Genomic DNA, 24,351 nt, shown 5'->3' with positions numbered 1-24,351 from the left:
GACCCTTTGGCCCACGGGCGGATGCTCTAACCACTGAACAACCACCCAGGGCCCCAAGATGTAAGGGACCAGATTTGTTTGTTTTTTAAATTAAAATAGTCACGTGTTTCCAAATTTGATAGTACGCAAAGGGTAGACAGTAAAATAATTTTTGTTCAACACAGTTCTATGAGCCCCCCGCCCCCACCCCATTCTCCTTGGAGGTAGCTACTGTTACAGGTTTTACATAAATTCTTTTAAAGAGGTTTCATTTATAAATATATAAAGAGGTAGATATGAAAAGGAGAAACAAGGGAGAATTATAAAGATATGGGTACTATATTAACACATTAATGTACTATAAAGATAACATTCTACCCTTTTGATACAGATACTGTCGGCCCTTGTTTATCGTGGTTAATCAGTCCCAGACTCTACCACGATAAATGAATTTCCGTGAAGTAGGATTCTTTACTTATATACAGTCGTCCCTCGCCACTTATCGCTTTGACTTTTGTGGCTTCACTCTATCGCGGTTTTTTCACGAAAAAGGAAATATAAATACATATGTAGATAGGCACTTTCCTCTTTGTTATACAAATGATAGCACACTGTAGACCTGCTTTGCAGTCTGTCTTAAAGATCACTCTATTGTGCCCCGGCCGGTTTGGCTCAGCAGTTGGAGCGTCGGCCCCCAGACGAAAGAGTCTTGGATTCAATTCCAGTCAAGTGCATGAACCTCGGTTTCAGTTCCTCCTCGGCCCTGGGCGGGGTCATGGGGGAGGCAACCAGTCGATGTGTCTCTCTCACCTTGATGTTTCTCTCTCTCTCTCCCTCCTTCCCACTCTATTTGAAGATAAATGGGAAAATGTCCTCGTGTGAGGATTAAAAAAAGAAAGATGACTTATTGTTACATGAAGAGCTTTCTCATTCTTAATGGCTGCATAGTATTCCATTGTGTGGAAATATCTTGACTTATGTAGCTCTTGCCCTATTAAGAGGCTTTGGGCTATTCCCAGTCTTTGGGCCTTAAAAGGGAAGAATGATTTGATGCATAACCTACCTCCACACACATCATGTCACTCGTGGGCGCTTCAGGGTCAGTATATGTTCTTGGGTCATTTCCACAGACACTGTCCAGATGGCCTATGCAGAGATTGTGGCCTATGCACAAAAGTCTGAGGTTCCCAGGATCACCCAGAGTAGGTTTTGGCTTTTCAGGTGACACCATCCCTAACTGTCCCCTCCTTCCTCCAGGTGGCCCATCCCCTGCACCCCTGCACCCCAAGCGCAGCCCAACCAGCACAGGGGAGGCGGAGCTGAAGGAGGAGCGCCTGCCAAGCCGGAAGGCGAGCTGCAGCACGGCGGGCAGCGGGAGCCGAGGGCTGCCCCCCTCCAGCCCGATGGTCAGCAGCGCCCACAACCCCAACAAGGCAGAGATCCCAGAGCGGCGGAAGGACAGCACGAGCACCCCTGTGAGTGGCCGGGCTGGGGGGCAGGGTCGGGGTGTGACTGCCCAAGGCCCAGCGACAGATGCTTCTGGGCTCAGATTTTTCAGACTTCGGCGTTTCCCATCCTGTTCCCCAGACCACCGCACTGGACTCCTTGTTACATCCGTTCACTCGTTTCATTCGTTCAGCAGACATTCACTGAGCACTCGCTCTGTCTGGTCTCCTGCTTGGTGCTCATGTGTTCGTTAGCACTCCATGTCTGAGAGGAGCACACGGTGAGCTTGGGCAGGAGGCATTTCATACAGGGAATTAGGTGTGGTGCTTACAAAGTTGCAGGAAGGGCTGGAAGAGCAGGCAAAAGACTAGACCTGTGGGAAGGACACCTGTCACAGCAGACCAGACCCAACAACAGAGCTGCCGCCTCTGAGGCCACCTCTAGCACTGTTGAATTCAAGGACACACAGTCACGACTGCATGTAAGACTCAAGAACTTCATCCTCGACCAAAAGGGCCTCTTGACACCCAGAGGCCTGGAGAATGGGCACCAGGGCCCTGCTGAGGCCGAGACCCTCATGACCTGGCCTGTTCTAGCAGAAGACAGAGGAAGGGGTGGCTACTACCCCCTTCCTCCTTCCGGGTCTTCATGAGTGCAGAGATTGGCAGAACCCACTCCTGTCCAGAACCTGGGCTGCAGAGGAGTCTGAGGAGTGTCGTATTTGACTTTTACTGCTTCTGCAGCTCCCTAGGGTGGTATGGTGCAGGCTGAGGGAACCAGAATACCCTCAACATGGGGAGACAAGGGAGGAGGCAGGTTATAGGAAAGGATCAGGACTCTGAAGCTATATTGACCAAAGTTTGCATTATATTGATGAGCTGTGTGTCCTTGAGCAACTGACTTTACCTCTCTGAGCTTCAAAACTCACCCTGCGAAATGAGCTCATTAAAAAACTTGGGTCAGCCCTGACCGGTTTGGCTCAGTGGTTGGAGCATTGGCCTGCGGTCCCGAGAGACCAGGGTTCGGTTCCCGCTAAGGGCGTGTACCTCGGTTGCAGTTTGTCCCCTGCCCTGGTTGGTCGTGCAGGTGGCAGCCACTCGATGTGTCCCTTTCACGTCAATGTTTCTCTCTCTTTCTCTCCCTCCCACTCTATCCGAACAAAAAAAAATGGAAAAATGTCCTCGGGTGAGGATAAAAAAAAACTTGGGTCATTGTGAGATGAGAATCTTGAACATAAAGTACTTCACACAGTGTCTGGCTCAGTAAGCACTCACTGGGAGCTATTGTTATTGTTCAAACAAACCTACAGCTTAAGAAGCTAGAAAAGGAACAGAACAGCAAATTAGCCCCCAAAAAAGGTAGAAGGAAGAAAATAATAGATGAGAAGTCAATAAAGGGAAACAGAAGTACACTAGAGAAAATCATTCACATTCAACAAGCCAAAAACTGGTCCTTTAAAAAATTGATAAAAGCACTGTACCCCTAGCAAGACTGATTAGGAAAAAAGAGAGTAAACATGAATTACTAATATCAGAATGAAAAAGAGAACTACTCTATGTATTGACATAAAAGGATAGTAGAAGGTAGTAGGAAGTACTTGAAGCCAATGCATTTGACCACTTAGATGAAATGGACAAAGGCCTTTAAAGACACAGTGTGTCATCTCTGCTCAGTGTTCCTTCTCCAGTGAGGCATCCCTGATGACCTCCCATCCCAGATCATATCATTCTGTTTAATTTTCTTGTTATTGTTAATCCTCACCTGAAGATATTTTGCCATTGATTTTTAGATAGAATGAACCCGGCTGGTGTGGCTCAGTAGATTGAGTGTTGTCCCATGGACTGAAATGTCCGGGTTTGATTCCCAGTCAGGGCACATGCCTGGGTTGTGTGCTCGATCCCCAGTAGGGGGCGTGCAGGAGGCAGCTGATTGATGTTTCTCTCCCCCCCTCCCCCCAATTCTACCTGAAGGTAAATGAAAAAGAAGTATCCTTGGGTGAGGACTAAGAAATAAAAAATAAACACACAGTGAATTAAAACTGACACTAAAAGAAACAGAAAACCTGAACAGTCTTATATTCTTGTTAAAGAGACTGACTCCATAATTTAGAACTTTCCCACAAAGAAAATTCCAGACCCAAATGGCTCTAAACTGGTGGAATTCTTCCACACATTGAAAGAAAAAAAGACCAGTTTTAGAGAAACTACCCAATATTTTTTGAAAAAGGGATCACGCCCAGCTGGTGTGGCTCAGCAGTTGAGCGTCAACCCATGCACCAAGAGATCGCTGGTTCAATTCCCCGTCAGGTCACATGCCCAGGTTGTGAGCCAAATCCCCAGTGGGGGACATGCAGGAGGTGGCCAATCGATGTTTCCATCTCTCTCTCTCTTCCTCTCTAAAATCAATAAAGAAAAAAAAATTTTTTTTTGCCTGGTCGGTGTGGCTCAGTGGCTGAGCATCTACCCATGCACCAAGAGGTCGCCAATTCAGTTCCCGGTCAGGGCACATGCCCAGGTTGTGGGCCTGATCCCTAGTGGGGGGCATGCAGGAGGTAGCTAATCGATGTTCTCTCTCATCAATGTTTCTGGCTCTCTCTCTTTCTCTCTCTAAAATCAATAAAGAAATTAAAATTTTTTTTTTAATTTTAAAAAAGGGATCACTTCCCAGTACAGTTTATGAGGCGACATAATCCTGATGTAGCCCTGTCCTCGGAGAGCTCACAGTTCTGTGCGAGATAGGGACGTATGTGTGAACAGATGTTGAGAGTACAGAGTGATCCAGGCTGCGTTGGGGAGGCCAGAGGAGGCGCCTGCTCAGCCTGGGGCGGGGGTGGGGGTAGATTACGAAGTGACACCTCAGATGTACTTAGCAGTGAGTCAGGGTGGAGGTAGGAGGAATATCCAAGCAGATGAGAAGTCTGTGCAAAGGCGAAGAGGAGAGACACCATGTGGCATGAATATGTTTTTAAAAGTTTGAGGGACTGTACCAAGGGGAGGGAGATGGACAAGGCTGTCCCCTGGGACCTTCCCTGACCCTTCTTCTCAGCTCCAGTGGCCCCCTGTGACTCTTAGCCTGGATTGCTGGCATGTCCCATGAACCTTGCGTCTGGTTCCTTTAGCCCAGAGTAAACCATTAGTGTACACACAGGCCTCTGCCCTGTTCATAATGAGGGAGGCCAGAGATGGTCACAGTGAGGAGTGAAGGGGTGTCCCTTCATCCCCTCACTCCCCTCCTGGCCATTCTCCCACAGAACAACCTCCCTCCCAGCATGATGACCCGCAGAAACACCTACGTTTGCACAGAACGCCCCGGGGCTGAGCGCCCGTCCCTGTTGCCAAATGGCAAAGAAAACAGGTATGGAGGGGGCAGCAATGGAGAAGGGGGAGTGGGGAGCAGGGAACGGGATGAGGTGAGCAGGGCCCCCCTTGATTTAAGATGATAGATGTTGGGGGACGGGATGCCATGGGGACTGGGGAATGTATGTACCTGAACTTCCTTTGGCAGAATCTACCCACGTCCTCCCCCGCCCAGGCCCCCCTGAAAATCCTGCCCCCTTAATTAATGAATCAGTCATCAGCACAGGGAAGCAGTCTCTGCCTACGAACCTGAGAGATCTGAGTTGATTTTTTTTTGAATGATCCATTTTTAGAACTTAGAAGCCCCAGAATGTCACAGCTTTCACATCCTCTGGTTGGCTTGTTTTCAAACTTGTTTGCTCAAGTCTGTTCAGTCTCTTTCAGCTGGCAAGTGAGGGAAACCAGTGCAGACCAGCTGGAGCATAAAAGGGGAATGAATTTGTTCATGGCAGAGTTCAAGTCCAGGAGTGGGGCAGCGGGGGGAAGGGGGGGTGATTTCAGGATAATGACACTCCTGCCCACCAGGACTGTAGGGATATAAAAATAATAATTCATCAAGCAGTAACCATGTGCCAGGCCTCTGCCTTAGCTGGTTGAATGCCCCTAACTCTCTGAGGTGGGTAGACCTTGGTTTCTCCATTTTACAGCTGAGGACACGTGAGACAGAAAGTAAACTGCCCGAGTCCCCACAGCTGGATCCTAGACTGACCCTAGGATCTATTTGTAACCACTGTTGTGCTAGGCCTTCTGGTTCTAGTCAAGTGACAGTTAGATTATACACTCAGCTGCCCCAAGAAACAAAGAGGCCCCATGTTTTCAGCTTAAAGAAGATGGAGGTTTAGTCCTCTGTGGTGCAGTCATCCAGAGTTAGGCAGGGTCCTCCAAGGACCCAGATTGATTCTGCCAGTCTCGATCTGAGGCTCCAGCTCTGGGTCTTGGGCTGCTGCAGCAGTTGCCACCATTTCCCAACCAGCCAGAAGGGCAGGAAGAAAGTAGAGGGTAAGCAGCATTCTTTTTAGATCCATAAATAGTACCAAGCACTTTGCTTATATCCTATTGGCCAGACCATGGTCACATGGCCACCCCTAGCTGCAAGGGAAGCTGGGAAATGTAGTCTCTGGCTGGGTGGCCATGTGCAGTCAGTGCTCAGACTCTGATTAGAGGTTTGATTACTATAGAAAAACAAGGATGGCTTCTGGGGGGTGAGGTAGTGGCATCTGGCATAGTGAGGGTTCTCTCTTTGAGATCCAGGATGGTGCTGGGGTCCCTGGAGGATGGAGATTGGAGGTCTGGCCCCTGCTCTCAGGACTGGGAGGGTTTGAGGGGCTGGAGGAGGGTCCTGGGACAGTGGAGCTGCCACTGCCCACACAGCATCTTGAGAGAGTTAGAAAGAGGGTCCCTTCCTCTTTATTTTCACCTATTGAACAATTGTTATAGTGAATATAGGTACCTTTGACGTATGTACCTATTTCTTTCTGAAATTTGGATAGTGAAAGTTGAGATGGCAAAGTTGATTTGGTTCCTGAGGTTTGGGTGGCAAATAACAAAGGATTCATCAAAAAACATATCTGAGTCGCCCTGGCTGGTTTGGCTTAGCGGTTAGAGCATCGGCCTGTGGTTCCTAGAGACCCGGGTTCGGTTCCCACTAGGGGCACGTACCTCAGTTGCAGTTTGTCCCTGGCCCTGGTTGGGTCGTGCGGGTGGCAGCCATTCATTGTGTCCCTTTCATGTCGATGTTTCTCTCTCTCTCTCCCTCCCTCCCACTCTATCTGAACACAAAATGGAAAAATGTCCTCGGGTGAGGATAAAAAAAAAAAACATATCTGAATCTATTCCATAGCTGAGCTTGGAGAAAGGAGAGTTGGGATAGGGCAGTTTGGAGGCATGTCCCTCAAAAGGGACAGCTGAGGAATGACAGGAGTGCAGGACAGTACGCAGCTTTCGCAGCTTGCCCTGTCTCTGAGCTCTGGGTTGGGTGACGTTTCTGGTCTCAGGACAGTGAAGAATCAGAGGGACTGGGGACTTGGCCTGCCTCAGGGTCCTGCTCTGACTTGTTCCTTTCTGCCCCCAGCTCGGGTACCCCACGGGTGCCTCCTGCCTCCCCTTCCAGTCACAGCCTGGCTCCCCCATCTGGGGAGCGGAGTCGCCTAGCACGGGGCTCCACAATCCGTAGCACCTTCCACGGTGGCCAGGTCCGGGACCGGAGGGCAGGGGGAGGGGGAGGCGGGGGCGTGCAGAATGGGCCCCCTGCCTCTCCCACACTGGCCCACGAGGCCACACCCCTGCCCACTGGGCGGTCCCGCCCCACCACCAACCTCTTCACCAAGCTGACCTCCAAACTGACCCGAAGGTGAGTCCCATGGGACATGGGGGACGGGTCAGGGTGGGGGGTTGATGGGGCCTAACCTGTCTTCTACTCAACTCTGCCTCCTTTACCTCGACATCACCTCCTCCTCCTCCTCTTCCTCCTCCATCACCCTTCACTCCCTCCTCACACTGCAGGGTTACCCTCGATCCCTCTAAACGGCAGAACTCTAACCGCTGCGTTTCGGGCGCCTCTTTGCCCCAGGGATCCAAGATCAGTAAGTCCTGTCCACCCTCTGCTCTCACTGGCTCTGCCTCCGTCTGCATGTCTGAGCTGTGTGTGCAGGCCTGGGGGAGGGGGCTCTGGGAGTGGGAGAGGGGGTCTGTATGTGGGGTCATTTACTCGTTTAATAAACAGTGGTCTGGCCTCTGGAGCCAGACTCTTGTGGTTCAGACCCCAGCTCTGATGAGTGACCTTAAACAAGTCGCTGGACCCCTCTGGGCCTCACTTTTCTCTTCTGTAAAATGGGGATAGTAGTAACAGTAGCTCCCTCATAGGGTTGCTGTGCGGACTAGATGAGGTGATATATGGACTGCAGAATGTCGCCTTGGAAAATGCTCTAATGTCTGCCATTATTATTCATTGAGCACCTGCTGTGTGCCTGGCACCATTCTGAGCTCGGAGTAGAGTGAACAAGATGTACTTTGCCAAGCACTGCCCAGGCAGAGCCAACTTTCTGCGACCCAGACAGCAAGCAGTAAATACGTGAAATGTATAGACTATCGAGTAGTGAGAAGTGCTAAGGAGAAAACTAGGTCAGGGAAGGGAGTAGGAAATGGAGGTGCAGTTTGAAATGGGGCAGGCCTCACTGAGGAGGTGTCACTGGAGCAAAGCCTGAGGAAGGGGTGTGTGTGTGTGTTGCCCCTTCTATATGTGGGTGTATGTCTCTGCCCACCCCCCACTTTCTTTTGTCTTCCAATTCTTCAGTCTCTTTCCTCCGACCTGCACTAACCATTTCAGAATGGGCTTCCATCCTGGGCATGGGAAGGGAGATCAGATCCTGACTCTGGGCCCTCCCCTGCCCAGCTCCAGCCAGCAGGGAGGAACAGTGGCCAAGGCAGGGGCTGCCCAGAGTCGGAGGCAGTGGGTTGGGGGAGGGGACTCCCTATATGGATTAAACACTCTGGCCCCCTCCCCTCCTCTAGGGTCTCAGACGAACCTGAGAGAATCGGGGGACCTGAGGTCACAAGGTGAGTGCATGTGCCTAGCCCTGCCTGCCACACCAGCCCCTCCCCCACTCCCTCCTGGTTCTTAGATGGGACCTGAGCCTCATCCTTTAAGACAGTGGTTCTCCACCTTCCTAATGCCGCAACCCTTTAATACAGTTCCTCGTGTTGTGGTGACCCCCACCCATAAAATTATTTTCGTTGCCACTTCATAACTGTAATTTTGCTACTGTTATGAATCGCCATCAGAAATACGTGTTTTCGCCCTGGCCAGTTTGGCTCAGCGGTTAGAGTGTCGGCCTGCGGTCCGGAGAGACTCGGGTTCGGTTCCCGCTAAGGGCACGTACTTCGGTTGCAGTTTGTCCCCGGCCCTGGTTGGTCGTGCGGGTGGCAGCCACTCGATGTGTCCCTTCACGTCGATGTTTCTCTCTCTCTCTCCTTCCTCTCTCTCCCTCCCACTCTATCTGTACAAAAAATGGAAAATATCCTCGGGTGAGGATAAAAAAAAAAAAAAGGAGAAATACGTGTTTTCCAATGGTCTTAGGCGACCCCTGTGAAAGGGTTGTTCGACCTCCAAAGGGGTCGCGACCCACAGGTTGAGAACCACTGCTTTAAGGCCAGCTCCCTGAAATGCCCCTGTGACCCTTATTTCCACCCCATCCCTGAGCTCCTTCTCTTGGCATTCTTTAATACGTTCAGCCTCTGTCATCTATCAGCAGCTCCTCCCCTGTTGACACCTCTTTCTCCTCTCATCCAGTAAGACCCAATGCTGGCTGGCAGCTCTGGGCCAGCCGGTGGCAAACATTATCCATATAGCCCTGGGTAGAAAATAGTTTAGACTTTGAGGGTCTGACAGTCTCTTTGATGCTTATTTGGCTCTGTGATTACAGCATAAAAAGCAGTTATAACACAAATGGGGGTGGCTGTGTTCCAGTAAAACTACCTGGAGTGCGCCCTGGCCGGTGTGGCTCAGTGGTTGGAGTGTCGGCCTGCGGACCGGAGTCCTGGGTTCGGTTCCCACTAGGGGCACGTACCAAAAAAAAAAAGTCCTCGGGTGAGGATTTAAAACAAAAAATACTACCTGTAGTGTGAGGAGGAAAGCAGGCCGCACTGTACTTTGCCAAGCCCTGCTTTAGTTCCACACACCACGTTAGAGACCCCGGTGGAAGTGAAGAGCTGCTCCAGCAGTTCCAACAAAGTCCCAGGACTGACTCTCATTGGCTGGGACTTGGTCACATGTTTAACCTGTAGCCTGAGGGGTGGAGCACTCTGATTAGTCAGATGTGGTCATGTGCTCACCCTTGAGCCAATCACAGGAGCTGGGGAGGTGGAATGCTCTCATTGGCCAGAATTGAGTCATGTGCTCACCCTTGGCGCTGAGAGGCAGAGTCAGCCCCACCTAAACCGGAAAGACTAGATCTGTGCTTCTCGGAAGGGGCACCCTTGGTACCCGAGGCAGAACGATTCGTTGTGCAGGGCCCTCTTGCCCATTGCAGAGCATGTATGGTCCCTGATCCTGCCCCTGTACAGTCTAATAAATGCCCAAGGGGCTCTCATCCTAGGACATTGTGACAATCAGAAAGCTCCCAGAAATTTCCAAGTTCCCTTTGGGGGATGGTGCTGCTTCTAGTTGAGAAGCCCTGGTCTAGAGTAGGGAAGGTTGGTCCTCCACGGGAAAAGTGTTCTTACCAGACGGATGTTTTAGTTAAGAAACACGCCCAGATGCTAGAGCAGAGACCCCAAAATACAGACAGGAATACATTTCTCTTTCATACAAACCACGTGGCCAGGCTAGGCTGGCAGGGCCACTCTGTTCCACGAGGTCATTCAGGTTGCCAGGTTCTTGCATCACCAGCCCGTAGAGCCCTGTTGCATCTTCACAGTGAGGCTGGTTCATGCCGCAAGTGATCCAGCTCACAGGACGTGGGCACGAGGGGCCAGGGCACGCAGTGTCCTCTGAGGAGGTGATGCGTGTGGAGTTGCACACATGTCACTCCCACTTACATCCTGGAATTTGGAGACAAGGCAAGGCCTGGCTGCAGGGGAGGCTGGGAAATGTAGTCCCCAGCTGGGCAGCTGTATGGGCAGCTGTATGTCCAGCTGAAACTTTGTCACTGGGGTTAGGAGGAGACAGGTTCAGAGGGCACACCTAGGAGTCTGTCCTGAAGAGGAACCGTGAGTTACCTTTCTCTCCTCTCCCATCGGTGACCTCTCATGTCTTCCCACCTCAGTTGCCATCTACCTTGGGATCAAACGGAAACCGCCCCCCGGCTGCTCCGATTCCCCTGGAGTGTGAAGCTGACCAGCTCGCGCCCGCCTGAGGCCCTGATGGCAGCTCTGCGCCAGGCCACCGCGGCCGCCCGCTGCCGCTGCCGCCAGCCACAGCCGTTCCTGCTGGCCTGCCTGCACGGGGGTGCGGGCGGGCCCGAGCCCCTGTCCCACTTCGAGGTGGAAGTCTGCCAGCTGCCCCGGCCAGGCCTGCGGGGAGTTCTCTTCCGCCGCGTGGCGGGCACTGCCCTAGCCTTCCGCACCCTCGTCACCCGCATCTCCAACGACCTCGAGCTCTGAGCCACCACGGCCCTGGGTCACATCCTCCTCCTCGTCCCCTTCACTTCTACAGGAGGGAAAGGGGTCAGGGAGGGGTCCTCCCTTTGTCATCCCCTCAGTTGCCCTGAATTGGATTTGGGGACAAAGACTGTCTCCTCTGCTGTTCCCCGGGGATGCTCGGCATGAGAGAAGAGTGAGCGGGCTCAGCACGGGGAGCTGGCACCTTCCTGGAGCCTCCAGCCAGGCCTGCCCCTCCTTGCCCTGCTGTGGGGCACCTGAGGAGACTGTGGGGGCAGGGCAGGGGCAGGAAGGGACACTGAGGATACTTTTTCATTCCTCCCAACAGTTCAAGAATTAGGCCCTGGGCAGGGGCAAGAAGAGCTGCTGAGCCTAAAGACTGGAGAATTTGGGGGGCTGGGAGTGGGGGATCAGAGAGGCAGATTCCTTCCCTTTCCCTGCCCCTCATGCTCGAACCCCCCTCCCTGCCCCAGGCTGGTGCGGGGCACTTTGTACAAATCCTTGTAAATACCCCCACACCCTCCCCTCTGCAGAGATCTCTCGAGGAGCTGCCGCTGTCACCTCCGGTTTTTAAGTTATTACATCCCCACCCTCCTGTCAGCCCCCTCACCTGCAGCCTGTCGTCCAATAAACTTAGGAGAGGCCCCCTCCCCCACGCTGTCCCTGGGGTTTTCCTTCCCTGCCCTCGCCTACAAGTGAGATGAAGAAGAGGGGCGTGACTTTGGGCCAGTGGTTTCTCCTTTCTGGGCCTCGGTCTTCTCATCTGCAGAATGAGAGGTGGGGTGTGCCGGTCGAGGATGATTGTGGAAGAGGGCAGGACAGAACTCGGCCTCATCCACGAGGCTCCCCGCTCCTGTGCGAGAACCCCACTCATCCACTCAAACGCCCACCCACACGTTATACTGGACTCTACACCACTTCTTCTCCAGTCGTACATTTATTCAATAAACAGTCATTGACCGGTGCCTACTCCGTGCCGGGCCCAGTGCTGGACATGGAGACAGAAGGAGCCCTATCTGCAGGGGACATGGGTTAGGACACAAACGCTAAAGAAACCATGGCTTTGGGGAGCCCAGAAGAGAAAGGAGGTGGGGAAAGGCACTACAGAGAAACTGATGCCAGAGCTGGGCTTTGAAGGATGAGTAGGAGTTGGCCAGGTATTGTGTATGCCCTGGACAAAAGCCTGGAAACGGGGATGCATTGTATATCTTCAGAGAACTGGGTAATTTCAGTGTGGCTGCTATGTTGGGGGTGGGTAGGGAGTTAGCAAGAGAAATGCTGAAATAGGACTAATAATCCATCTACACTTAAGCCTAAAGCTGTTTGTTTGCTTATGTTATTTACTAGTCCAGGGGTCCCTGACTTGAGGAATGGCTGGGTCCAGGCAGCAGGCCACCTCGTTTCTGCTTTTTTTTCCAGTGTGGGTTTCATTCTAGTTGTATCCAGTAGACACTCCCTGATGGCAAAGTTTCAACTTTCATCCCTCCAGCTTAGTTCCTGCACTAGAAGGTTCCTCATGGCCAGCTGCCAGCGAAAGTTCCAAGACAGCATGATTGGCCTAGATAGGTCATGTGACCACCCCTGAACCAATCGCTGAGACAGGTGGCCAGGGCTGTCCCTACAGCTACACTTAAAGGGGGGTTCCCCAAAGGAAAGTCAAGGACTCCTGAACAGGTCGATGAAATCTAACAGACAAGCAGTTGAGGACTGTCCGGCACAGGAAGGCAGATCTTGTGAGCCAGTGACCAACCTGGGTGTATATCCCAGGACAAGAGCCTTGGAGGGTTTTATGCAGAGAAGAGCCTTAACTGTCCCTCAGTTGCCCATTTGGGGCATGGTAGTTTCAACCCTTGTGTTCCTCGTGAGGCTGATAGGAAAGTCACGTGAGAAATAAAGGGTGGTAAAGACTGATCAGTGTTGAAAAATCATGGGCTGGGCAGAACAGCATTCCTGTCCTATGACAGAGGCCAGAACAGTAAACTGCTGAAAGGTGTTTATAGTTGAGAGCCCAGAAAAATGGGGAGTGGAGGTGGGGGTCCAGCTCTGTGCTGGGGACACCATGGTTACAAAGACTGCCCCGCCCCTGCGCTCAGGGTCACAGTCCAGTGAAGGAGGCAACTGTGTCCTCAGAGCTGATGCAGCCTGGGCAGGGCTGGAATGGGAAGTCCAGAAGGGTTACCTGCCCTAGCCAGGGAGGGCTTCCTGAAAGGAGCAATTAGCTAGACATGGGGCGGGGCTGTGTGGTGTGTGTTCTAGGTAGAACAGCATGTATAATTGATTGGCTGGGAAGCAAGAGAATATAGGTTCTTTAGCAAATGGCATCTGACTCGGGTGAGAGAGGAAGCTGGAGATATTGTCAGGGCCTTGAAGGTAGAGAGGGCCTGGACCTTCTTCCAAGGGCAGTTGGGAGCCATGGTGAGGTTGTGAGCAAGAGAGAAGCAGGGACAGTTTTGTGCTGTGAAGGGAGGGAGGGAGACAGATCAGAAGAGTAAGGAAGAGGTAGGGGCAGGACCAAAGGTGGGGAGAGAACGGGTAGATTTAAGGCTTATGAGGCAAAATGGGCAAGATGGGCATGGTGGCTGCCAGACACCTGGACTGTGGATTTGACTGGTTCAGCCTGTACCCACTGCAGTGTCTGTGGTCTGTGTGGCTTCTGGGAGTGGAGCTGGCATTAGTTACAGGGTCTTCAGCAAGGACATCCCGGCATCTGACAGGCCCTGCGTAGCTAGACCTTTGGGATTGATCTTAACCTTCCTATTTCAGTAATCTCTCTGGGAATTCTTGGGGAGTCCGTGGGCCTCAATTTCCCCTTCTTGCTCCTCCTGGGACCAAGCTCTCCAAAAGGCCAATTTCTAAAGACCACAGGGATGCTCTGACCCCAGCCCTTGCTGAAGGAGGAAACGGCTTGGGCAGAGACATGAAAGTGGGAATTGTGCCCTGGCCAGTTGCTCAGTGGTTAGAGCATCGGCCCTTGGACCAGTAAGTCACTGGTTCGATTCCAGTGAAGGGCACGTACCTCGGTTGCGGTTGGGCCCTGATTGGGTCGCGCAGGCGGCAACCAGTCGATGTGGCTCTATCACATTGATGTTTCTCTCTGTCTCTCTCTCTCCCTCCCGCCCACTCTAGCTAATGATAAATTAAAAAAATATTCTCGGGTGAGGAATAAAAAATAAATAAACAAAGTGAGAATTGCAGGGTGTGAGGGGTCAGAGCATAGAGAGGAACAGTGGGAAAAGAACTGAAAAGATGAGCCTCAGCAAGTGGTATGCATTAGTTTGATTTTGAAGAGTCACAAACAATAGGATGTGTTTTAGATGTGGGAGCTCCGGCAGTCTTGAGCAACGTGAGGTTGAAAAGACTGGTAGCAACTGCAGAGGGATACAGTCAGACCTCACAGAAGGCCAGTGAGAAGCATAACGAGGTGCATGTGCTGAGATGCACATGAGGTCTCAGACTGAGAGCCTGTGGGCCAAATCCAAGTCTCAGACACAGCCTGCGGGGCTCCCACGGGGACCCTGTATTTGAGATCTGAGCCGAGTGTGATCAGGAGTCCAGGTTGGGAAGGGTCCAAGCTTGGCTATATGACACTGGGCCCCATCTCTCTGGGTTTCAGATTCCCCATAGAACCTTATAATTTTTGGATTACACTCTGTACCCTAATTTTGCCTCATTATAGAGATGGAATTAAACCTGCCTAGAGAGGGTAAACCACTTCGAGGTCACACAGCGGCCAATTACAAGTCCATCCTCCTCAATAACTAGAGCACACAAAGTTAAGGCCACCATTGCTTTTATTTGTTGCTTTGAGTGGAGAAAAAAGCATGAGCTCCAGAGGCGTGGGACGCTCTGGGAAGAGTGGAGGATGTGAGGGAGGTTCTTCACTGGCCAGAACCCACAGGATGGAGCCCCTTGGTTGAAACTCCGGTTGGAATTGGAACTCCAGGAACGGTGGATAGAGCCCGGGGGTGACCGAACCATTACAGGTGAGCCTCCGCGGGCAAGGGGAGGGGCAAAGGGTCAAGGGGCGTGTCTCCAGTGGGCCGGGCCTTCCCTTTGGCTGGGGCTCCAGCAGGCGGCGTGGGCAGGCTGGGCGTCTACTTCTGGGCGGGGATCATGTCGTCAATGGACTGGCCCTTTTCCAGCTTCTTCTCCATCTCCACCATGAGCTTCACACCGTCCACCACCAGCTGCACTTGTTCTACCTCGGACGAGCCCAGCCGATCGGCGTTGGACACGTCGAACACTGAGCCCACGGCAGCTGTGTCCACACCACCTGCGGGAGCAGAAAGCAAGGGCACGAAGAGGGAGCAGAGGTTCAGGAGCGGGCCGGACTCCGCCCCGCGCTAACCCGCCCGCCGAGAGTACTGAGGGCCTGCTGTGTAACACGTGCCCGCAGAGCCTCCTAAATGGCAGTATTCGGGGGCCCACATCCCCGGCTTTAGTTACTCACCCCTCTACTACCCAACAAGAAAATAGAGCATGGTGGGCAAGAGAGCGAGCTCTGGAGCCGGACTGAGTGGGACCCAAGCCTGACCATCTGCCCCTTGACAGCTGGGAAACTGAGGCCCGCAGAGGGCCGGGGACACACAATGTGTGTTATAATACCATGATAATACCATATTGACCCCAATGAGGTAAGGCGTTTTGATGCCCATTTTTAGAAGAAGAAACTGAGGTTCAGAGAGCCAGTCTTGCCGAACCCCAGAACTCACGGGGATCCCCCCTCCCTGTCCACCACCACCGAAAAAGGCCCGCGCCCAACGTCGCGGAGCGGGGAGGCGGGGCGCACCTGTGCCCCGCTTCTGCAGGCGCAGACGGCTTAGGATCTCCTCGAACTTGGGATGCTTGCTCAGGTGTGCCAGCTTTACGTGCACGCCTCCGCGCAGCCCGGTGCCCAGGTTGGATGGGCAGGTGAGCACGTAGCCCAGGTGCTCGTTCCACATGAAGGGGTGGCCGGCTTTCTTGAAGATCTCCTCAATCTGAGGTAGGGCGACAGAACCAGGGGTCAGCGCCAGCGGGCGCCCCCAAGTACACCCCAAATCCGGACGGAGTTTGAAGGGACACGGGCTTGAGGATGTGCGTGGGGGCGGGGCTCTGAGAGGGAGCGACAGGGAAACGGGAGGGATGAGAGTCGAGGGGAAGGGACCCCGACACAGATGACAGCAGGATTTGGAGAGGGCGGAGCTTGGGAACGTGTGGGGCTATTGAGGGCGGGGCTTGAGTGTAGGGGTGGAGCCTGGATTCCCCAGAAGGCGGGCCTTTGGAAGAGGGTTGGGCCGTCTGAAGGGGCGGGGCTTGGGCAGTATAATGAGGAGTCAGGTTGCCAGTGGGCGTGACCTTGGAAAGCGGTTGGGAGTGTCTGGGGAGGTGGTTGGTGTTGGAGGTGGGGCCGGGCCCTGAGGGGTGGGGCCTTGGAAGTGGGTGGGGCGTTCGGGATGGAGTCAGGAGTCAAGAGTCGGTCGCCAGAGGCAGGCACCCACCTTCTGCAGCCCCACGCAGAAGCGGCGGAAAACCTCCTTCATGTTGCCTCCTTTCTCCATGGAGATGACTCGGAGATGATCCTCCTCGTTCACCCACACCAGGAAGCTCTTGTTGTCATTGTGCCTAGGATGCGGTGCAGCAAGAGGCCAAGGAATCAGCTCCGCGGGAACCCCATTTCCCGCCCCCTCGCAAACACATCCCCGCCTTTGAGGGCAGCGGCTGAGGGGCAGGAGGTGGTGGCATCTGCTTCAGAATCGCAGACGCTTACACTTGCAGACTAACGTCGCAGGGTCTGTGAAATCTCGAATCCTGGGAACAAGGACTTTTAGGGTCTCAAGTCTTTGAACAGCATTAATTTATAGACTCTGAGAACCTCAGAATCAGAATCTTGGAGTCAAGATTGATAAATATTGGAAATCCTACATCTGGTCTCTGGACCAAAGAATCTTCCTATCATATAGGGACAGCTCAGAAACAGTCTTAGAACCTTAAAACTTCCGGATCTGGAAATGTTTGAAACCATGGAATCACAGAATCTGAAATTAGTGGAATCTTAGAACCTAAAAAATCTTTAAAATCTTGAAACCTTAGAATCATCCTATCTGTAAATATTGGAACCTACGCTCTCCAGGTCATTTGAAACCTAGGTTCTTGAAACCTTTTTAAATCTTTGAATATCAGAATCAGGGATTCAAAGATTTATAGAAAACCTAACTCGCAACAGTAGTTAGTAATAAAGCTCGTACTCATAGCGTACTTACTATATAGCAGACACTATTTTCAATACTTTAGATATATGAACTCATTAATCCTCACAAGAATCCCAACAGCTATGAATTATTGTAACCTCTGCTTTATAGATGGGGAAACTGGGGCAGAGAAACGTTAAATAATGTGCTCAAGGTCACACAGCTAGTCAGTGGCAGCACTGGGATTTGAACCCAGGGAGTCTCATTCAAGTCTAAGTTCCTAACTGCCACATCTCTGGTCCAAGTTTCCCAAAATGTGACACACAGACCACAGGGTTGGCAGGGGTGAAGGGGGAGATCACTTTCTGGTTCTTGAAAACATAATTACTTATGGTCTTGACTTTGGTGGAGGAATGAGGAGGATCATGGGGGACCTGGAGGAGGCTGGAGGGAGGGGAGATCTTGGGACGGGGTGGGGCGTCTCACCAGATGCCACGGGCATCGGGCCAGTCCCGAGCCATGCCTGAGGCCAGTAGCAGTGGGGACACGGGCTTGTCAAACAGAAAGTGGTCGTCGATGAGCTGCTGCTGCTCCTGTTCTGTCATGCTCTTCAGAGGGTAGTATTTCCCCTTGAACTCGCCTGTCAGGCTGTTGAGAGCTGAGAAGCCACACGAAGAAATGGTCAGCAGCCTGTCCCTCCTGAAGTGGGGTGTGGAGGCCCCAGGGACCCCACATTGCTGCCCCTAACAGGCTTCGGCCTTGGCCCTGTGTATGTCCAAAAGATGCCAGAATACTTTGTCTAAACCCAAATGCATGACCCCCCAAATGTGCTCCTTCCCTGTCTACGCAGGCCACGTCAGGTGTTCAAGCCAGAAAACATGATTCTCCCCTTCCCTGGACCCTCACATCCAGCCCACCTGCGAGCATTAGTGCGCTGGGGTCCGCTCCGACTGACTGGCAAGACAGACAGTCTTGGGAATTTGGGGAGCCATCAGTAAAAATGATTATAAAATAGTACATATAGTACTTGTATATACTCATATGTATAATAAATATGTAATGTGTGCCCTGGCCGGTTTGGATCAGCGGTTAGAGCATCAGCCCGCAGTCCAGAGAGACCTGGGTTTGGTTCCCACTAAGGACACGTACCTCGGTTGCAGTTTGTCCCCAGCCCTGGTTGGGTCGTGCAGGTGGCAGCCACTCGATGTGACCCTTTCACGTCGATGTTTCTCTCTCTCTCTTCTTCTCTCTCCCTCCCACTCTATCTGAACAAAAAACGGGGGAAAAAAATGTCCTCGAGTGAGGATAAAAAAAAAGTGTAATGTGTCTAATGAGTATATTTGTATATATGTATATTTATATAATTTGTAATTATTTATTTATATACATTATTTGTATCATATACTATGTGTTATATATCATATACCATATACTACATTATTAAGAACAAATTATGTAATCTTATAAATTAAATAAATTATATTTAAAACAAAAGCAGTACTCAAAACTATCACTTCCTAATTATTTTATAATATTTACTATTATCTACTATTATCTATGTCCTTGAAATTATCTTCATCTATTGTAGCTGTGTGGCAGAAATACTATAGGATGATGTGCTACTGTGCATCTTTTCCCATCTCTGTATGATGTCATGTCATAGCTTAAAATTGGCCTTGGTAGGAGAATTTACACCACAGAAATTGGCAGTAGCTGCAAATCAGGGCTGGTTTTTTGTTTTTTGTTTTTATCCTCACCCGAGGACATTTTTCCATTTTTTGTTCAGATAGAGTGGGAGGGAGAAAGAGGAAGAGAGAGAGAGAGAGAGAAACATCGACGTGAAAGGGACACATTGAGTGGTTGCCACCTGCATGACCAACCAGGGCTGGTGACAAACCGCAACCGAGATACGCGCCCTTTGTGGGAACCGAACCCAGGTCTCTCTGGACCACAGACCGACGCTCTAACTGCTGAGCCAAACCGGCCAGGGCAGGGTTGGTTTTTTTGAGAGCCAGTTGTTAAATGTTTATGAGAACAACATGAGTTCTGATGGTTCAACCTCCAAAACCTACTCTTTCTCCCATTCCACTGCTATCCCTCACCCTCACCTGGACCACTGTGGTTGCCCCCTCGTGGGCTCTCTGCTCCTACTTTTGCACACAGTCTGTGCCCCACTCAGCAGCCAGAGGGCTCCACGTAAGTCTAAACCTGTCCTCCTCTGCTCACCACCCTTCCATGGCTTCTGCCTCCCTCAGAGTCAAAGCCAAAGCCTTCCTGATAGCCCACAAGGCTCTGCCCAACCTGACCACCCATACCCCTCTGCCTTCATTGCCTCGCCCACTCAGCTCCAGCCACAATGATTTCCTTGCTATTCCTTCCCACCTCAGGTCCTTTGCACTTGCTGTTCTACCTGCTAGAATTCTCCCCAAGGTAGGCTCCTTCTTATCAATCAGGTCTAAACTTCTTCTTTGTAAGGTAGCTCCCCAACCCCGTACACCCAGTCATTCTCTGCCACACCCCTTGTTTCTTGGCTTCATGGCATTGATCTTGTTCTTCTGTTAGTTCCTGTGTTCCTCTCATCTCCCCCCCGGCTGACAGCTCTGGGACAGCAGTGACTGGTCCGTCTTGTTCATCTCGGGAGCTTCAGCTCCCCACACAGGACCAGATCGACCATAAATATTTGTTGGCTGGAAGGATGGGTGGTTTCAGGACACCGGCACAATTAGGTCTGCATGGATAAGCTCAGGGTATCTCAAGACTTAACACCCCCGCCCCCACTTCCACCGGGAGGGATGCTACCATCTGTCACTCATCAGGCACCGTGATTTGCCAAGTAACTTCCATGGTTTAGGAAGTGGGGATCCAAGGGGACCCAGAGATCTTCCCGTGGAGGAACAGAGGCAGAGCTGGGTGACCCCACAGAGGGCAGTGTGGGGGCTCTCACCTTCCACAGAGAGTTTCTCCACGGCCCGGCGCTCGCCTCGGGAGCAGTGGGGGGGCAGCGTGTAACCCTTGATGCTTCGGCCGGTGCGGACACGGCTGCTGAGCACATAGTTGGGGTCCAGGTCGTCTCCACCCTGGAGGGCCGGTGGGATGTGAGACCCTCCCAGTGCCCCCAGTGCCCTCTGGCTCCCTGCTGCTTCCTTTGGCTCCTCCTTCTTCCCCACGGGACTCTCACCCACCTCCCTCCCTGGCTCTGTCTCTTCTGCTTCTGTCTCTCCCGTCTCTCTCTCCATCTCTGTCTCTCCCCCATCTCTGACTCTGTCCATCCTCTTTGTTTCTCCTGTTCTACACGTCTGTTTTGTGCTTGCCTTCTCTCTCTCCCTCCCTCCTATCTCTGTCTCTGTCTGTGCTCTCTCTGTGTTCCTCTCCATCTCTGTTTATCTCTGCATCCTTCTGAGTACCCTTCCGACCCCTGTCCTCTCTCTGTCTCTCCTCCCTTCTCTGTCTCTGTCCACCGCTGTCCTCCCTCTCTCCTCCTCATCCCTCTGCCCTCCCTCCTCCACCCCCTCCCTCCCCGCCCTCCCCTGGGCAGCCGACCTTGAGGTTCTCATGGTTGAGGTCAGTCTTGTGCTTGTCGGTGGGTTTGTAGCCCCCGTGCCGGTCCTGGATGATGGGGTCAAAGAGGTCCTTGAACACCGAGTAGGACTCCTCATCACCAGCCACACAGCCCACGGTCATGATGAAGGGGTGACCTGGGGGTTGGGGTGGGGTTAAAAGTGCTGGTCCCCAGCAAGGAAGGCCGGGGCTCCTGGGTACAATGTAGACGACATGTGCGTGTGCACGTGTGTGCATGTGTGCGTGTGTGCACGCGAGTGTGTCAGCGGTGTCCCTTCAAGACCTCTGGGTCAGAACTGAGGAGGGTTGGTAAAAACAGGGAGGGAAGGTTGGGAGGAGTCAGTGGCACCCGGGGTGAGGGAAGAAGCTGGGGGCAGGGCACAGAAGGAAGTCTCAGGGGGCCAGTTACAAGGTACTAAAAATACCACCACTTCAGAGTTCCCCAAATCATGGCATCTTCCCCTAGGGTGTTCCAGAACCTTAGACTATCAGCTTCCATGCATAATAACAGACTTGCAGGACCCTCTTTCCTCCCAGATGGGGACGCAGTGGCCCCTCCCCCTGGCCGTTGTCCTTGGAGAAGGAACCTCAGCACCAGTAACACCCCAGTCAGAAGCTGGGCGCTCACTTTGTGCTGGGCATGGCTCTGATGTGTGCCCCATGTTTTAGGTAAGGAAACTGAGGCCCAGGGAGATTAAAGGACTTTTGGGGGGGAGTCTCACATTGCACTCGTGTACAGTTTATCAAGTGGCTTGCCATGTCCCAGGTCCTGCCCCAAGTCCTTCCCACACACAGACTCGTTTATTTCTCATAACACCTCGTGAGTATGGTTCCCACTTCACAGATGGGAAAACCGAGGCCTGGGAAGGTAGGATTGAGCCCCGGCAGGTAGCCTCCAAAGCACCCCCCCTTCTGGTCCCTGTGAGGCTCCACCAGGAAGCTTACCTGGGTTGTCCACACCTGTCTGGATCACATCGTCCAGGGTGAAGCCAGACGGCGTCTCCTTGTCCCGCAGCTTCTTGTAGAGGTCAAGGGTCAGCACCTTGGCCATGTGGTTGTTGTGCTTGGTGAGGTCCGGGAACTCATCCTCGGGCTTGTAGTTCAGCTTGTACTTGTTGTGGGTGTTACCGAACGGCATGGTGGCGGCGTGGGGGGCCTGGTGGGAAGAGGAGGAGGGGAAGGTGAGCTGGCCTGCAGCAGAGACCAGCCAGGGGACCCACAGCGGGGCTTTGCAGCCAGGCGGGCCTGAGGGTCAGTCCTGACTCCTGTGCTGTGTGACTTGCAGCAAGGAGGCTCCCTCTCTGAGCTGCTCTGTCTTGACAGGATGCAGCAGGAGTCTTGGGTTAGAATCCACATCTTGACAGGTGACCCTGGACTAATAACCTTGCTAGAGACTCAGTTTCTCCAGCTGGAAAATGGAACGGGGAGCCCTCAGGCTGCAGTAGTAATTATGGCATAGATAAGAATGTAGGTGCTAGCCCTGGCTCATCCTTTAGAGCGTCACCTATAGACCAGAGTCTCGGGTTCAACTCCGGTCAAGAACATGTACTTCATGGTTCGATCCCCAGCCCTGGTTGGGGTCGTGCAGGAGGCAACCAATTGATGTGTCTCTCTCACATCTCTCTCTCTCACATCTCTCTCTCTCTCTCTCTCTCTCTCTCTCTCTCCCTCCCTCCCTCTCTCCCTCCCTCCCTCCCTCCCTCCCTCCCTCCCACTCTATCTGAAAGTCAATGGAAAAATATACTTGGGTGAGGATTTCCTTTTAAAAGAGGAAGAAGAAGAATGTAGGTTCTAGAATCAGATAGCCTGGGTTTGAATCTCAGCTCTGCCACTTACAAGCTGTGTGACCCTGGGCAAGTTACTTAACCTCTCTGTGCCTCATCTGTAAAATGGAGATGATAATAGCACCTCATGAAGATCTTGAGAGGATTAAAGGAGTTAATGTATGTAAAAGCACTTGGAATAATGCCTGCCACACACTAAGCCTTATTTTGCTCGGCTATCATTATTGTTGTTGACATTGTTTTAAAGGTCTGCGTGGGGAGCTGGTGAGAAGGTGGAGGGTGTTGCTGGGTTGCTGGGAATGAGTGTGAGCAGAGAAGGGACAGTCTCTAGCGGAAGGTCCTTGGGTGCTTAGTCAAGGGCCGAGGGGCAGGGTGGAGGGCGGGCCGGGCACTTCTACAGGCTGACAACTCTCCCGCAGGGCTCAGTTGGGAAGAAAAACTCAGCCTCTGCCGCTGACAAAACTCGGTTCAAATTTCACCTCTGCCATTTCCCCGCTGTGTGACCCCAGGCCAGCTGCTCAGCCCCTCTGAGCCTCTGTCACCTGTGAGCTAAGCCTTCCCCAGGGGGCTGCCAGGAGGATTCTTGGAGCTCAGGCATGTGGCCCGCGGAGCTTCGGCCCCAGCGTGGTGCTGTCCTAGGGGGGTGGCTGCTATTACTGTTGTTATTAGTTTTGTTCTCAAGACCCAGAAAAGAAGGATCCTTCGGCAGCCGTGGTAGGGTGGACACGCTCCCATCTCCAAGGATGGCAAGCAGATAGGATGGTGGAAATACTGGGACCAGAGTAAGCTGAAGGCTGAGGCATCAGGTCAATGGGGGCAGGAACCCACGAAAGAGTTATTTTTGTTGTTAATCCTCACTGAACGATATTTTTTCCATTGATTTTTAGAGAGTAGAAAGGAGAGAGGGAGAGAGAGAGAAACATCCAAGTGAGAGAGGCACATCCATTGGTTGCCTCCCACACATGCCTCGACCAGGGCCAGGGATTGAACCTGCAACCCAGGTGTGTGCCCTTGAGCAGGAATCGAACCCACGACCCTTTGGTGCATGGGCTGACGCTCTGACCACTGAACCACACCGTCCAGGACTCATGAAAGATCTTTGGAGCTGCTGTCCAGGGTTGGAGATTATTTTTAGAGTCTGGAAGTCTCCCCCCCACCCAGCTGCCACCCCCCTCTACACTCCCCACATTCCAGGGGCTCGACTTGCACCAAGTCAGCAGGCCGGAGACAGGTGGGCCAGGGTGGCCGGGAGGACACGCATCCAGGCCTCAGGGCTCAAGGGCTTCCAGCCCACAAACCCGCTCAGTGCCAGGAGCAGGCACTGGGGCTAAGTGGGTGAGCCCAAGAGACAGGAACAAAAATAGCCCCAGAGCCACACACACATGTCACCATGGGCCCCAGATCACACACCATAAACAGTCACACACGCACAACTCCAAGTTCAGGGACACACCCGGGATACACGCACCCATGCAGGAGCCACTGAAAGGCAGCCACAAAGTTGCACTGCTGTGAGACACACCAGGAACCCACATGGTCACACGTCCAAAGGCCCTGCGGCGCCTGCTCTTACAGACCCTGACAGGTGATACGCAGACACCTCCCACGGCTTGTGGCGCCCGGTTCTGGTGACAAACCATCAGGAGCACAGGCCAGGCCCACAGCCCCTCGCAGGGGGCAGTCAGCAGCTGTCTCCCCAGGACCCAGCGCCACAGAGACCACAAGTCATAGCAGGGATTGGGGGCTCACAGGTGGAGGGGACTCCCAGACTCAGGGTCAACCTTCCCACACACTGACCCGCCGTGGGGGGCAGACATGCAAGACAGCCAGGCTGGCCTCCCGCACCCGTGGGGGCCCCACTCCGGCCCCTCCCCGATTCCTGCCGAGGGCGGTACCTGTGGCCGTGCTAAAAGGCTGTCTGTGTCCTGCAGGCACTGCTGACCCAAAGCAAGAGCCTGCAGC

The 24,351-nt window shown here is 52.8% G+C and overlaps 2 protein-coding genes across 3 annotated transcripts in view; one reads left to right on the top strand and one right to left on the bottom strand.

Moving 5' to 3' along the window:
• The window catches only part of MARK4 (microtubule affinity regulating kinase 4), a 33,141-nt gene extending 20,589 nt beyond the window's left edge, over positions 1-12,552 (top strand). The window contains exons 13-18 of one of the 2 annotated variants that reach the window (XM_036275311.1): positions 1,237-1,454; positions 4,676-4,779; positions 6,853-7,131; positions 7,284-7,363; positions 8,292-8,336; positions 10,544-12,552. In XM_036275311.1, coding sequence (XP_036131204.1) covers positions 1,237-1,454; positions 4,676-4,779; positions 6,853-7,131; positions 7,284-7,363; positions 8,292-8,336; positions 10,544-10,608 — 791 coding nt within the window. In that variant the 3' untranslated portion in view covers positions 10,609-12,552. The remainder of the gene's footprint in view (positions 1-1,236; positions 1,455-4,675; positions 4,780-6,852; positions 7,132-7,283; positions 7,364-8,291; positions 8,337-10,543) is intronic. The other variant, XM_036275310.1, reaches the window with a different exon arrangement.
• Positions 12,553-14,650: 2,098 nt separating this feature from the next.
• On the bottom strand, positions 14,651-24,351 carry CKM (creatine kinase, M-type). Its single transcript, XM_036274855.1, has 8 exons — positions 24,285-24,351; positions 21,551-21,761; positions 20,588-20,742; positions 19,992-20,124; positions 17,534-17,705; positions 16,358-16,481; positions 15,667-15,856; positions 14,651-15,150 (listed from the first exon to the last, which is right to left on the bottom strand). The coding sequence occupies exons 2-8, from the start codon at positions 21,741-21,743 to the stop codon at positions 14,972-14,974; spliced, it is 1,146 nt and encodes a 381-aa protein (XP_036130748.1). The 5' UTR covers positions 21,744-21,761; positions 24,285-24,351; the 3' UTR covers positions 14,651-14,971.

The sequence above is a fragment of the Molossus molossus genome, unplaced genomic scaffold (genome assembly GCF_014108415.1).
Source record: "Molossus molossus isolate mMolMol1 unplaced genomic scaffold, mMolMol1.p scaffold_m16_p_21, whole genome shotgun sequence".
NCBI lineage: Eukaryota > Metazoa > Chordata > Mammalia > Chiroptera > Molossidae > Molossus > Molossus molossus.
This window is presented reverse-complemented; position numbering and strand designations above follow the sequence as displayed.